We start from the raw sequence: 14,913 nt of genomic DNA, 5'->3' as shown, positions 1-14,913 counted from the left end.
TGCAGGTAGCTACAGTAGAAGTTTCACTTTTTGTACTCAAATGTCAAATGCACCATAATTCAGTATTAAATCGTGCATAAAATTTATGTGCATGCCTTCATGCACACTATGTAAATACAAATGTCTGCATAAACAAGAATTTTCAGTTGACTGAATGCTTGTGCAGAATGTGTCTTAAAGCTTTTAGTAATGTAGTTATAATACAGAATATTTTGTTGTCATAGGTGATTGCAAAAAAAAAACAACAACTTTTTTTGGAGCACTACAGTAGTGCCAAATATGGTGTGCTATCTCCCATTAAAAAAAAGAATAATAGCATCTGCACCATGTGTATGCTTTAAAGTGGAAACTGGTTTAAGGAAGCACTAATGTGTTCTCTGAATAAATGACAAGATTTCTTTTCTTTTTTTTACATATTGTGTATCTCCATTATAGCAATATCGGTTATTTTAATTAGCACATCTTCCCCACTGTATTTAAAATAAAAAAAGGCACTGGTTGCTCTAAGATAGATGTTCGCCCGAATGATTGGATCTTTTTTTTTATTTTTGAAGTTTATTACAGTGCAATGCTGATCATTTTCACAAATGACTCTTTAGTTAAATTTCTTAGATTTGTGCTTACAGAAGGAAACACCTTTTATGGTTTAAGGAAATATTTTGTAATATTTTCTGTGTTATAGTGATATTGACTGATATCATAACAATAACCACATTTGATAATAGTGCTTTGCTTTACTCATGGAAAGCAAGAAGGGTTTTCCCCCCTCCAAGGCTGTGTTATGGTTATGTGGTGCAAATGCAAAACATCCTAACTGACATACCAATATGACGTTTTTATCCAGTACGATAAATGTATTGTACTTTGGGGCAAAGCCAATGAAACATGTTAAAAAGAAAAATAAGACTAAGGAATAAATAAATTATTGTTGAGGCTAGCAAAAAAGACCAGATATCAAACATATCAGTAATGGATTCAGCAAACAAAACAAGAGTTAAAGAAATATTTGTGCAGTAATAACCTTGTCCATGTGATAGCATAATTCAGATTTTATATCATTTCTCAAACACCGGTCCTCTTTTTAAAAGAAACATGCTTCCTGTTATTCACCTTGACAACATTTCGAATTATTAGCTGTGCACTCTGGCTGATAATGAGTACGCTTTATGTGAGGCGGAGAATTTATATGAACAACGTTAGCAGCTGGGAAAAAAAAGAAATAAACATTTAAATGGTCAGCAAACACAGCAATCAGGCTGAAAGAGAATATGAAGAGACAAATGTAAAGGCCAACAGTAAAGTTCAGAAAAGCAATGCCACAGAGAGCACAGTGCACACAGAAATGAGCTTCCAAAGTCCATACTTTCCCTTTCCTGTTACAGTTTTCATTGCAGAGCTTCCTGGCAAGTGTCCACTTATTTTCCAATTAATTTGGCCTCAGAGAGCCTTTTCTCAGCTCATCGACGTGGTTACATGAACAGACCTCCTTGCACTTTTTGAGATAGTCTAAAAGTTAACACAGCCCTGTGCCATCTAACTGCAATTCAATGGTTTTGTATCACAGAGAGATAAATGATTCTACCGCATGGATGGACATCATCTAAAGATTTCTTTTGTGATCTAATATAATGTCACAAACAAACAAAGTCCTGAATACATTTTACTTTTGCAGACTGACACATTATGTAACCCCCTCCTTATCTGTATTGCCACATTATTGGCTTTGTAACAACGACTCATTTTCACACATTGCATTGGAGTTTGAGCGACTGCGTCTAACGTAGGTTGTATTGTCACATACATCCTCGTGGAGTCAGCACATAAGAATATATATACGGCACATGAACCAAAATGTTTTATCACTGATGCTCATCTAGATTCATTTGATGTTAGACTGTGGATTATTTTGAATTGATTTGACCCAAAGTTATGCTCTCCTCCAAGAGACAAACTGTGTTATGTTGCTTTCTGTTAAAGATTGATGTAGACTAAGGCGTCTCCATGAAGCCATTTAATTACAGCTACAAACGTAATATTTATCAGTCTCACTGTTTCTGTCATTTATTGTTTTGTGGCTAAAAAAATGAGTAACCCCCCACCACCACTATCATCCCACTCCCTTAATGTAATATAGCGGCTGAACAATAGAGCCTGCTCCATGTTCTTCTGAACAACCATCTGAGTAAGGTGTGAATGGTACAGACATACATCAATCGACTGTTAAACTCAGAAACAAACCCACCACCTTTAATAATGCTTTTCCAATCATTTTTTCTTTCTTTCTTTCTTTTTTTTACGGGCTATTGTCCAATAGTGGGCAGCTGAAAGCTCTGAAATTGGAATTTGCTTCATCCCATGCTCCGTATTGGACTTGAGCCAATATCAGCGGCCATCTTTGTGCCAAACTGGGTTGCAGGGTTGGCTGATCAAAAACAATACATGATGAGAACTCCGCAGGAGCAACAAATCATAAATGTGACCTCCCTCTGCTTGCAACTGAAGGCAGCCTTGTGCTAATGTTTGTGTGCAACTGTTTGATTTGGTCTCCGTAAAGTTGGCCTAGGGCAAATCCCTAGGTTTGGGCTCATTCATGACATTTAATAACTGTAGGATTTTTTTTTAAAGAAAAGAAAAAAAAAACAAACAAAAAAAAGATGTTTGAAGAGATCTCAATAATGTGTAGATATTATAGGTAACTCACGTCATCTTATGGACTACAGGGTGGCTTCAGGGATTTTGTGGTCTTCGGCAGTGACACTGGTGTTCAGATGGAGTCAATACTCCCTGTTTTCTGTTGTGTTGTGTTTCCTTTCATTACAAGTATCCTCATGTTTGCATGTGCACGGAAATGTTCCAAAGTGCTACCCTCAGACGCTGTAGTGGGTGGCGCTCATTTCTTTATTATGCATGAAAATAAAAAGTCTCATTGGGTGAAATGGGATAAACCTTACAACAATGCAAGACAGACAATTGGAAACACACACTGGGATAACTGTTCTGTTGGCTTTTTCTTTTTTTCTTTTTTTTTGTTCAAGAAAAACAAGGGGTCTTGTTTAAAATGTTGTGGATGTCTTTAGCCTATTTCATGTTTTTATTACCTTATAATAAGGTCCTTTTATGATGAGCTGAATATTGAAATGAATTTTACTATATCCTTGTGATGGGGAGGTGTGCTCCCCTGTTTACCTGGCACTTCAGTTTGTTGTAATGCAATTGTTTTGTTATTTCTATGTATAAGTACTTGAATAAAGAAAAATATAACTTGCCTTCAGTTTACTCGGGTGTCAAAAGAACAAAAAGGCGACGTTTCAGTCTGATATTACATTACATGTGCTTCCAAGTGACTTTTTTCCTGTCGCTGCTGTGTTCGTGTCCCACAAAACTTCCTTAGAGGAAGCAGACGCGGCTAAGCTCCGGACTTCCTGTTTTGAGCTCGACTGCTGACTGGTAGAAAGGAGTAATACTCGGAAGATAGTAAAACTACCCAATGAAACCGGAGTAAAAGTTCACTCAAAATGAGCTGGTATGTACCCTGACTACATTGTTATGAATAAAATATAACTGTAAACGATCCATTCAAGTTAATTTAGGACTGACTTGTCGACCGGGCTCGGGCTATAATCTGGAAGCGCTCACAGGCACCTATAGTGTAACTAGAGTTAGCTTTAGCGTGTCAAACCAAGTGTTTCACGAATAAAAACGTCTTCTAGTAACCTTTCCGTAAGACTAGGTTGCCCCAAAACTCTTTCTGTAAAACGTGGTCGCAAGGCTGTAGTTGTTACACACAGTTGGCACAGGATCGACAAAGTCGTTTACGAGCTACTTGTACAGTATATGTTAGCTAGCTGTTAGTTCGCCTAGTTGCTCTAAAATTAGGGAGGGAAAAATGACCTAACTGCTCTTTTAAGTTTAGGCTTCTTGTTTCTACTGTTTAATAAAATCTAGGGTTGTGGCTTTTGCTAAACGTGGAAACTTCGTGTCGTCAGTTGTCAGGTCGGACGGGTTTACGGTGAAGCAATTTAAAGGGATTTAAACGTCGGTCGACAGTAATCAGCTGTGACTAGCTGGTATGTTGACACATGCTTTTGGGCTCTTTGTGAACTTTGATTTTCTAAGCAATGATAGCTGTGTGTCGTCTTCATTTGTGTGTCTCGCAGGAATCGTGCCAAAAAGTGATTTCCAATGTTTCTGTGTTTTGTTTTATATGTCTACCATATATGTCTACCATTATATGCCTGTGCTTATAATGGTAAATAGACTGCAGTCAAGCTGATTTAAAGGGGAGTTGTACATAAATTTAAAAAAGGGAGTTGTACATAAAATAAATAATCTGTTTTGCAACTGTCTTTATGACTGCATTATTGTACCTACTTAGTTCATACTCTACATTATACTCAATTCGGTTCTTTTTTGGCCATTTAAAATATCTTCATAGACCTGTTATGTTATATTTGTTCCCATTTCTTTTGGCCTCCGGGCCAGCTCTCTCTTGAAAAAGACATTTTTAATGTCAATGAGACTTTTTACATAGATAAATAAAGAATATAGAAAAATGACTTGATGTCATTCATGAGAGATATTGTTTGAGGAATTATTGGCCACCAAGTCATTTACAACAGTTCAGGTACTGGCAGTGATTTTTTCAGCGAACACCAGAAGTCATTTTTTGGTAGACAATCATTTTTTGGCACTGTATAAGAAGGGCGATTGTCAGTCTCAGTTTGAATTCTTTAAGCAGATGTGGATGCCAGGCCCTTTAGGTGATTTTTTTTTTTTTTTTTTACATTTTAGCATTCAATTAGCATTAGCCAAGAGGTAAGATAATGCTACAATCATCAGTAAATCAACATGAGTAACCTTACTTAAAAATATGTTTATTATCTTGTATAAAGTAATAAAGAGAACACTTAAAATGCTAACATTTGCTCCAGAAGCGAGCTTTATATAAACAAACTTTTTTCCCCCCACATTGGACAGCTGTGACATTACAACAGTGTAATTAGTCAATTGCTTTGTTGGTACTGGACAGGCATTAGTTTGATGACGCAGGAACACGCACCAACATGGGGATATCTATCCGGTCTTTAAGTGATGACTTGATGAATCCTGCTTCCAGGTCCAAACTACTCTGCGTTTAATAAGGCTTTTGTGTTTTTTACATGTTTTAATGCTTTGTATCTTGTTCTATTTAATCTCAACAAGCCCCTAAAAACATTCAGTAATCACTGTCGGCCTCTCTCGGTTTTTATTACCGCTAATCATTTTAAAGCTCAGTTTTTAAAACCTTAAAATGTAACTACAGCTCAGCCCATGCAGCAGTATATTAATAACTGACCTCGTATTGTGGATGGATTATCTCAGTTGTTCTCACGACTGAATTTCGGTCCGTTTACACCATCCTGCCATGCGATTGCATTTGTACCGAACCTTCGGGAACGCTCACATTAACTTTTATTGAGTGCGAGCTAACTTCAAACTCCGTTAAATTTCATAAATTCGGTTTTCATGGATGCCTGGATGTTGAACTTAATTGTTACACCTGGTAGAGCAGCAACGCTGATCATTTTATTACGGATGAAAGGATTTGGACAGTTTTTAACTCTCAGTCATGCCATAGTGATCGTTGGACTTAGGGACCTGCAGCGGAGTTTGGGCCCAGGCACGCCTAATGACGTCAGGCTTAAAGACCGGATTACACCATACACCTTTATCCTTCAGCTCTAAAAGGCTAATGGGGTATTGTCATCACCCTCCAGGTGCAGCTACTAAAAATCAGATGAGTTCAAATCTCAGCGACCTTGACCTCAAGGTCAGAGGCCAGGTTTTCTGAAAATTATGTGAATGCAATACAGGGTGGTGTAGGATTTTGCAATTAATAGCATAGGTTCAACTCCCAAAAATCTTGGATTAGTTCAAATCTCAGTGACCTTGACCTGAAGGTCAGAGGTCAGGTTTTCTCAAAATCTTGTGAACATGATAACAAGATCAAGGTGACTTGGGATTTTCAAATTCATACCATGGGTACATCTACTAAAATCTCAGAGAAGTTTGAATCCCAGTGTCCTCTGGGTCAAGGTCAGAGGTCAACTTTTCTGAAAATCACCTAGGATTTTCATATTCATGCCACACATGCTTCTAGTAGGAGGCTAAGGGGTTAGCATTGGCAGCTACCAGTGCTTTTTTTATATTGTGGTTTGTAAATCGATCATCACCCTGCCCCCATCACCCCACTCCATTTGTAGGTTTTCCTGTAGTTTAGGACTTCTTCCTTCTTCTTCTTCAGCATATATAGACTGATTAGAACAGGTGGAAATGCATGCTCCCCCTTTACTTCAGAAAGAATTACCCATGTGATACATATGCTACCAAAGAAAAACAAAACCTTTTGATATTGAATGGTACCAAGAGTATTGGTTCTGGTAATATCCCTACTGATTATATAGTTATGAAATCTCACATGAGAAGAGCTCCAAAGTGAGTCTCCTTCACACTGGAGTGATCTCAAGACTCCAGTTACTCTGCTTTCTTGGGTCTCCAGCAGCATGCGGTGTGTAAAAGTCGACTGGATGAATGTTCAGAAGAACTGTTGAAAGGCTGTTGCATTGCCCTTTACAATGACTGTAATCAGAGCCCATCTATGGAGAGCCCGTTCACTTATTGTTGGCTGTCTACCAAGTGGGTGCTCCTAAACAGTGAGTGTAGTTAATTGGCTAAAACCATTGTTTGAATTTGTTTACAGAAAACCCCCCACCAAAGTTTAGTTTCTTGTTGTGAATGTAGTGTCAATTATGTATATTCCAGAAATACTCGTATCTTTTAGTTATTTTCTTACAGGGATGGAAATAAATCACTAGCATTCTGCTTATATAAGCTTTTTTGTTGGTTAAGGGTTTTGCCAGGAACTTTAGACACACATGGTAAGAAGCTGTTTTATTTTCCACAGGTTATTTATTTGTATTGGGTGGAGTGGCTAAATTAAACTCCCTTAAAGCCTTAGATGCAAGCAGTTGATCATTGTGAAGGTATAACAGTAAACAGTTTGTAGGCAAGAAAAAAGAGAGAAATTTTGCATTATTTTAATGTTGTGGGTTTTTCCCCTAACACTCAACCATTATCTCATGATTTTTTTAAAGAAAGATGACAGCACTTATAGATGGTTAAAACTGGAGTTTTTTGACTAAGACATTTGAGCTTGATTTCCAAAATTCAAACCAAAATTCTAATCCGCAAAGCATATAAACCCTTTTTGAACCTACCACACGGTCACACTTAACACTCCGGTGCTCCCTTTTAAAACCATTTTCTCCATCCACTTAGAAAGTGCCAAGGCCCTAGTTACACAAGGCACTAGTTGGGAACCACCGGTCGCACGAGAAAAATGCGTATTCCCCAGCCAGTCGATGATTGGTTGTTGGAGGTTGCTGGGAGTCACTGTAAAATCAGCAGGCCTAGAGAGTGGTCAGTGACACCCTGCCAACCACAAGTTGCTAGGGACAAATGTGTTTTACCCAGTTGGTTGGTGAATAGTTGCTGGCAGGGGAAATCAATTGCAAAGAGTTATATGGTGCTTCAGGCCATGTCCACACTAATACGTTTTTATTTGAAAACGCATCTTTTTCTCTTTCCGTTTTGACCCTCTGTCTACACTGAGACAGCTTTTTCGTTCAAGGAAACCGCAGCGTTTTGAAAACGCTCTCCAAAGCAAATACATTTGAAAACGCCGTTTTCGCATCGCAGTGTGTACAGTGAACCCAGAGCCTTTTTGAAAATGCTGACACATTTTAGTCATGTGATGCAGTCATGTGACCAATTAAACTAAGATAGCGTTACACAGGAGTTGTTTTGTTTGCGCTCAATTTTGACAGCCCTATTAAAGATTAATATCAGCTTCTACATGCTCCAGATAGCTTTTCTTCAAATTCTTTAACTCTCACTTGCTTTGTACTTTTTTGTACTTTAGTGGTACTCGCAGCAACAACTCCACCTCATTGTTAGTCCATTTAAAAAACTCTGCATTTCCTCGACATTTTGCTGCGACGTTTCAAAGAGCCAGAAAGTAAATAAATAACAGACAGAAATGAGGTGTGGACGTAGCCTTACTGAACCTCCTTGCAATTGCTTTGGCCAAAAGTAGGTTGCCAGTGTAGCATTGTAGTTTGCATTGATGACACCTGCTTGTCTGTAAACACTCACCAGCTATTGTCCAGGCTGAAGCTAGTGGCTACCCAGTATGCTTAGCTAGTGTTGCTCTCTTTTGACAATGGAAGTGGAAGATTACTACTGAAGCAAGGCACTCAGGAGCAAGCATAAACATCCCATACACTGGATTTTTGTACAGTATTTGCCCTGAGTTCTTTGTGTCAAAGTTACTCCAGAGACTGACAGGGAAAGACTACTGTTTATAAGCTACATTATAATCCAAACAGACATTAGTAATTAAGAACGTTAATATAAAGGCTTGATAATCCAGTCTGTGCAATATTGTGAGCAATACTTTGTGGCAAGAAGGATAGTTTCCCTTCATCCTCTAACCAGAGTGATAAACACTGACAACAGATGTGGCATAAGGAAGAGGCAGGACTTTGTCTTCGTTTTAACATTTATTGTGAGATCCTTGTCTAAATGACATACATTTACCAGCACTCCACTAAAACACACATTTGATTGGTTTTTTGATTGTCATATTTGAAACATATTTATGTTCACAACTGTTGCATTCTCTCTTGTTTAGCATATTTTACATTTAGTTGAACTTATGACTAAATTATGACTATACAGTTTTTTATGTTGTTTTTTTTTTAAACAAATAACAGGGGTTGATCATAGCAGCCCCTAATTGCATGTGGCATTTTACACATTTAAAAGGAAATTTGCATAATTCATGTTTTGTCTCTCACAATTCATGACTGTAATTCTAGAGAAAATGCAAAGAAGATAACTTTTCAGTGCACTTATGACGCATATGTATATGAACTCACTTGTAATATATTTCAGGTTCTTAGTGTCATTCAGGCAAGACTGTAAGTAGTAACTATGATAGCGTCATTCAGTTCAGTCATTTGGTCAATAGCTGGCAAACGACACATCTACCAGTACGCACCGCCAACCGCAAGGTCAAGAGTGGGGTGCTCACCCAGTGAAAAGAGTCCTTCATGGGCTCTGCTGACTGATGCATTCCAGCAGGGCCTGCACACTTGGTTCTATGACGTGAGCGGTTTGACTTCAGGGTCATCATCAGAACAATTCCACTTCCCAGCATCTTCAACTAGCCTTCTGTGCTCCACGGAATATCTGAGGTCAAATGATGCACTATCTTCCTAATGGTGTACACATTTGCAGTTTTATTGAAAAGCCAATGGTTACTCCAGTTGGTGCATTATGTGTCCAGAATCAAGAAGACTGTTATGTCTTTGTTCTTGCCTACGTGCTTTGTTGATAGCAGTGACGTGTATTCTATTACAGCAAAGATTAGATAGCTCATTAAATGTGAGATGACCAACTTTTTGATAATGACTGCATGTGTAAAGAGCCAGTTTAAATGCGTCTTGGTCAAGGAACGGGCAGAATCATGATCCACTGCAGTTCTCCCCAGTTATTTGGTTAAATCCATGTTATTACATAGTTATATGTCTATATGTTTTGCATAGTTATAAAAGCTGTCACTTCAGACTGAGGCTAAAGACCGAGCTGACAAATCTCTGCATCTAATTTTATGTTCTTACCAGTAGTGGGATTTTTCATTTTTTATTGCTTTGATACTTCTTTAAAAACGACTTCTTGCTATGCTGGGTCTCTGGCTAAGTGAGAGAGAGAGTTATTGTAGGGTTTCAACCTAGCCAACAGGTTGGGTTCTGAAAAGCCAATCATACATGGTAATCTACTCTTAAGTCTAATGGTGATCGATTAAAACTTTGGATTAAATAGGAAAGACAGCAACAGTAGCTATTACCGACCGATAAGCATATTTTTAGTACTGCTGCTTTGTGAGAGTACACAGTTACAAGATGAAGATGTACGTCTGGAAGACTCATAGAAACTATGGACCTTTTAGATTTTAGTTCATATGTATTTTTGGGAAGTTTTGGCACTGTTATTTGTGACCTTAATCATGTGTCTTCATAGTTGTTTGAAAAATCCTTATTTATGCGTCTACTCATGCGTGTCATCACTTGGCTTAAATTTGGTTTCAGAAAATTGTGGATTTGAGTTGGTGTAATGCACATTTTCTCTTTGTTTTTAGCAGTCGTCTGACCAGTCCTCTGCCATGTCAGATTCTAGTTCTGAGTTCACAGGACTGGGCTTACCAATGTTTCTAAATGTGACAGCCCCTACAGAAATATTGCTGTGTGAAGAAACAGTAGCAATGATTCTCACAGTGACTACCATCCTCCCTCTTTCTCATTCTCTCCCTCTACTTGCAGTTGCCCTCCCCAAAGCACACTTCACCCGGTGTGTTTGCCAGTTCTCATGAGCAGCTGAAGAGAGTGACCACTTTTTTTTGGCTCTTTGCTGAAGTGCACATATTCTGAATCTATAATGTTACAAGCTTCCTTCATTTTTTTCCCCCCAAAGCAAGTGTGTCATTTGATACATTAAAGGGAAAATTCACACTAATATAGTGACAGTTTAACAGATCCTCTTGATGTAAGCACATTTGGATCCAAACTGCAGAGAAACTGAAAAACCCAAGAGCATTTAAAGCAAACATTTAAATATACGTACCTCTTTTCCTTTATAAAGCACTCTTGCACAATACCCTTCTGTTGTCTTTTTGCTGTGGATGTCATGATTTATAGCTTGACACACCCATTAAATAAGAACAAACTCAAAACCTGCTTCCAAATGTTGGGCAATCTTGGCAAAAAGTTTCCAATCAGTTCCCTGAACTTTTGGTTTAAGGACAACTATATTGATCTTGTAAGATCAGTCAGTCATTTCATGCACCGTACAAAAAACGTATAAACATAATTAAAAATGGCAACTCTCTCTGTTTAATTAATTAATTTCTTATTATTTCTATTACTTTTTCCTCTTCATTTTATACCAGTAGTTGGGCTTAATTGTTAAAACTGATTAGTATCTTTCATTTCTGTAGTGACTTACTTTTTTTAAATTGTAAGTTGTGCCTAAACTGTAGCTTAATTCTACACATAGACTTCAAAGTAAAAGTGTTGCAGATCACCGGTTGTAAATGCATGTGCAGAACAAAAGATTGCGTTAACAAATAGAACCATCATCACAAAATGTATGTTCAGCTATATTAATAGATGGGATATGTAGTCAATGCTTAATGTGTGGTTTAAGTCATAAACTTTCTGCTGATTTCTTCTTATACTGTCTGACTGGGCTGAAGTGCTTCTTTTATGGTTGTTTTGTCTTAAATCTTAACTGATCTTACAAGAGGTAGTGTGGCAGTGTGGAGGCTGTTTCTTCTTGTTTTAACTTTGGGAGAACACCAATCTAAAACTCTCCGTGTTTAAATCTCCAGCTGTTGTGCTTTGGGTAAACAATCCCAAACAGTTTCAAAGACAGGTACGTGGGTATGTAATGCACGTAGTTTGACATTACAGTGTACCTATCACCTCATCGGAGAAAGGTGAGTCAGATGAAGCTGAGTAATTTCTGTGGGTTTTTTTCCATGTTGGCTCACCCAAGTAGTGACATAGTGGGTGAAACTAATCCCCGAGCGAAAGCAGCAAAATGTTTTCAGGGATTTGTAACTGGTTTTTATTCTTTTTATTATTATTATTTACCAAAAAAAGGTTGTCACCAGGTCAAAGTCCTTGTTATAATATCAAGTACCAGAAAGTCAAAATCAATGTAATTCCTAAGCCACCAGTGAAACTTGGTTTTTTTTATGTATTTTCCCCCCAGGCTTAATCATACTGTTTTTGTTTTTTTTGACCATGTTGAGTTTTGTGATTGAGCTGTAGTCAAAAGGATCTTCCTGACACATCTGTAGCTTTCCCTGGTTGCACAATAAGGTCCTACATCACACCCTCACTTTTCCATCTCATTAGTCTACACACCTTTCTTTTGACACAGCTGCTGCCTCACCCTGGCTGTCAGTAGCAACTGTCCATCATGTAGCTTAGATTTCAGACCATTAGTGCAACATCAATGACAACGTACAACATAGAGCAAATCACAATGATAAGGCAGTGTTTTCTGTCTCATGGATATCCAAGGCACTCTGATGCGCTGCAGCAACTTATTAAGGCATAGGCAAGGGTTTGAAATGGGGATAAAAGATTGTGTTTTAACTAAGACGAAACAAGTTTTTTTCTTTTTACTGAAAGTAGAATCTCTGTGTCTTTTGCTTCCCGAGTGAAGAAAAGTTGTACTTCATCCTGAAAATTATGTGAAACTATTGCAGATACAGTGAGCCTCGTAACATGTTTTGGTGTTGATTGTTGTCATGGCTTTGTCTTTTTGAGTCCTGGTATATGAAGGTGGTTTGGGGGGGGGGGGGGAGGGTTGCTATTTTTTTGATGTTATAACATCTGCATTTGATTGCCAGTTGGGGTCATGTAAAATCACACAGATGAGGGGACAACCACTTCTGTTAAGTGACATCTGCTTGCAGTGGCAGCCAGATGTGATCAGTGATGACACAAAGTTAATGTACATGTCACTGACAACATGTGTGAGAGGAACAGGGATTGACAGCCTCAGATTGTCTGTGTCAGTGATCTAAAAGAGGCACTAATACACCGGTAGACCTGAGCTGTCCTTTAGTTGGTCATCATGCAACTGTTGACAATTTAAGCATTCATTAATCTCACCTTTTTGGTAATCATTTCCTGTTGCTTGTATCTGTCAGCACTCATTGCATGTTTTTTCGTGTTCATTTCAGGATCCCGTTCAAGATTGGACAACCAAAAAAACAGATTGTCTCTAAAACTGTAAGTCACAAGAACAAACTTTTACTCTATCCAGACATTCAGGTAAAACAGCAGTTTAAAAGCTGTAGTTGTTGAGCTTCACGAATGGCACAGACCACACGAATAGTAGTCTAAATACTGTCGTCCACAAAGATTTATTAGATGTCAATTTGTCTAAGTCTTTCAAGGGGGCTGAGGTGGTTACCTTGAAGTGACAGTGAGAGGGTGTTCTTCTTGCTGGAGAAAACCACTTCCACCATAATAGGTTTGTGGCCTGGCATTTAGACTGTGAGACAGGGATTCCAGCTTCCTGTGCCATCCTAGGCAAAAACCATGGAGTGGGAGAGATGGTGACAGCTGTGAGTAGGTCCAAACTCAGATTAACTCTGAGATTAAAGCAAAGTTTTACTGTGGGAGTCACAGATTAACAAACAGCTCAGTTTTATCACAATACCTACAAAGGCAATTGTATCATGATATAATTCTGCGGTACATGATGCATTATAGTACACCGCAATATCTATGTTTAAAAAAGACCTTAAAAAGTGAAAAACATTGTATACATTCAGTACAAGCGGTGTCACTGTTGTATGGATTATTAAGATTATTCTATAGTTTACGTTCCCTTGAGTGAGTGTGGAAGGGTCCTGATTTATTTATTACAATGGCTACCACACAACCAGAACAACCTGACACCAATCACTTTATCAGATCCAGTTTTCCTACCCAAGGAACACATTAAGGAGTGGTGGTGAATACGAGTGCATGGTTAGCACGTACAGTAATGCATGGTCAAACTGGTTTTTATCACCAAAAGTTGCTAGTAATATAACTGGTATACAGAAGAGTGCAATAAGTATCTGCCTCAGAATAGCAAATCTAGTCTTGTAGATAAATTCAATGGGAAAATCAGTTAATCTCAGAAGAATGAGTAAAAAAACTAAATGAACACCAGATCTCAACACAAGTGCCCAACACCACATAGCCTGCAGTTACACATGCACACCCCCACACAACAGTGCTCTGAAAAATTCCAGCCAAACAAACAACCAAAGCTGGAATTAAAGTATGAGCGTCAACCACAGTAGCACACCAAAATGTTACTCCAAACAGAAACGTCCACACTAACCAAAATGTCCAAGATGCCAACAAAGAGATAACCAAGCTACTGCAAAGCTCACAGCAATTCAAAATAGTTAATAGAGTCAAAGCTACCAGACAAAACTAACAAGTTAAATATTGTACGCCAGGTACAAATTAAGGAGTAGTGACACATAAGTGTTCTTGGTTAGCACATACAGTAATGCATGGCCAAACTGTTTTTTATCACTGGAAATTGCTACTAATATAATTCCCAAACAACACTCCTCTGAAAAACTTCTAGCATCAAACAACCAAAGCTGTAATTAAAGTATGAGCATCAACCACAGCAGCACACCAAAATGTTACCAAGTTACATATTTTACAACACTATTCAAGTTTAAGTCTACAAATAAACCACTTAAACCTACTTAACTGAGAGACTCATTTGGCTATATTCGCCAAAAAGGATATCTGAAACCCTAAATTCATGGACTTAACAGCTGAGCAAAATACTAGTGCTGCTCTCTTCCAACCGCAAAAACTCTAAATTGATGTACCCGATCCAAACTAATGTTATTTAGAACTGCAATACTAATGATCTGAACTTCTAGAACTTCCTAAGATGTTAGTCACAGTCTAAAATACCATAACAACTTTCGGCTGTACTCAAAAAGCAATTCAATTTAGATGACCATTTAGCAAACTGCAAACTAAGTTGATTAACAAGGGCCCAAACTTTAATCTTACCAGTAGGTCTAAAGATCCTGGACAAGGAAGGAAGGAGTCCACGCAAGAGGTTTAGTTAAATATAAAATAATTTATTAAACATAACCTAGTCATTTTACCTGCATTTCAGCTGCTCAAACCACTGTCCGTCAATCCTGGTGCATAATCCTACAGGTAAAGACCGTGAATACAGTGGGGCAAAAAAGTATTTAGTCAGCCA

The 14,913-nt window shown here is 38.1% G+C and overlaps 1 protein-coding gene across 1 annotated transcript in view; it reads left to right on the top strand.

The window, feature by feature from the left end:
- The first annotated feature begins 3,396 nt into the window (after positions 1-3,396).
- Positions 3,397-14,913, top strand: part of LOC146656939 (bridging integrator 3) — a 31,794-nt gene continuing 20,277 nt past the window's right edge. The window contains exons 1-2 of the mRNA XM_085424728.1: positions 3,397-3,523; positions 12,857-12,905. Coding sequence (XP_085280854.1) covers positions 3,516-3,523; positions 12,857-12,905 — 57 coding nt within the window. The 5' untranslated portion in view covers positions 3,397-3,515. The remainder of the gene's footprint in view (positions 3,524-12,856; positions 12,906-14,913) is intronic.

This window comes from Rhamphochromis longiceps, linkage group LG12 (assembly GCF_057381845.1).
Source record: "Rhamphochromis longiceps isolate RC_006_pf linkage group LG12, R_longiceps_female_GT1.1, whole genome shotgun sequence".
NCBI classification, from domain to species: Eukaryota; Metazoa; Chordata; class Actinopteri; order Cichliformes; family Cichlidae; genus Rhamphochromis; species Rhamphochromis longiceps.
This window is presented reverse-complemented; position numbering and strand designations above follow the sequence as displayed.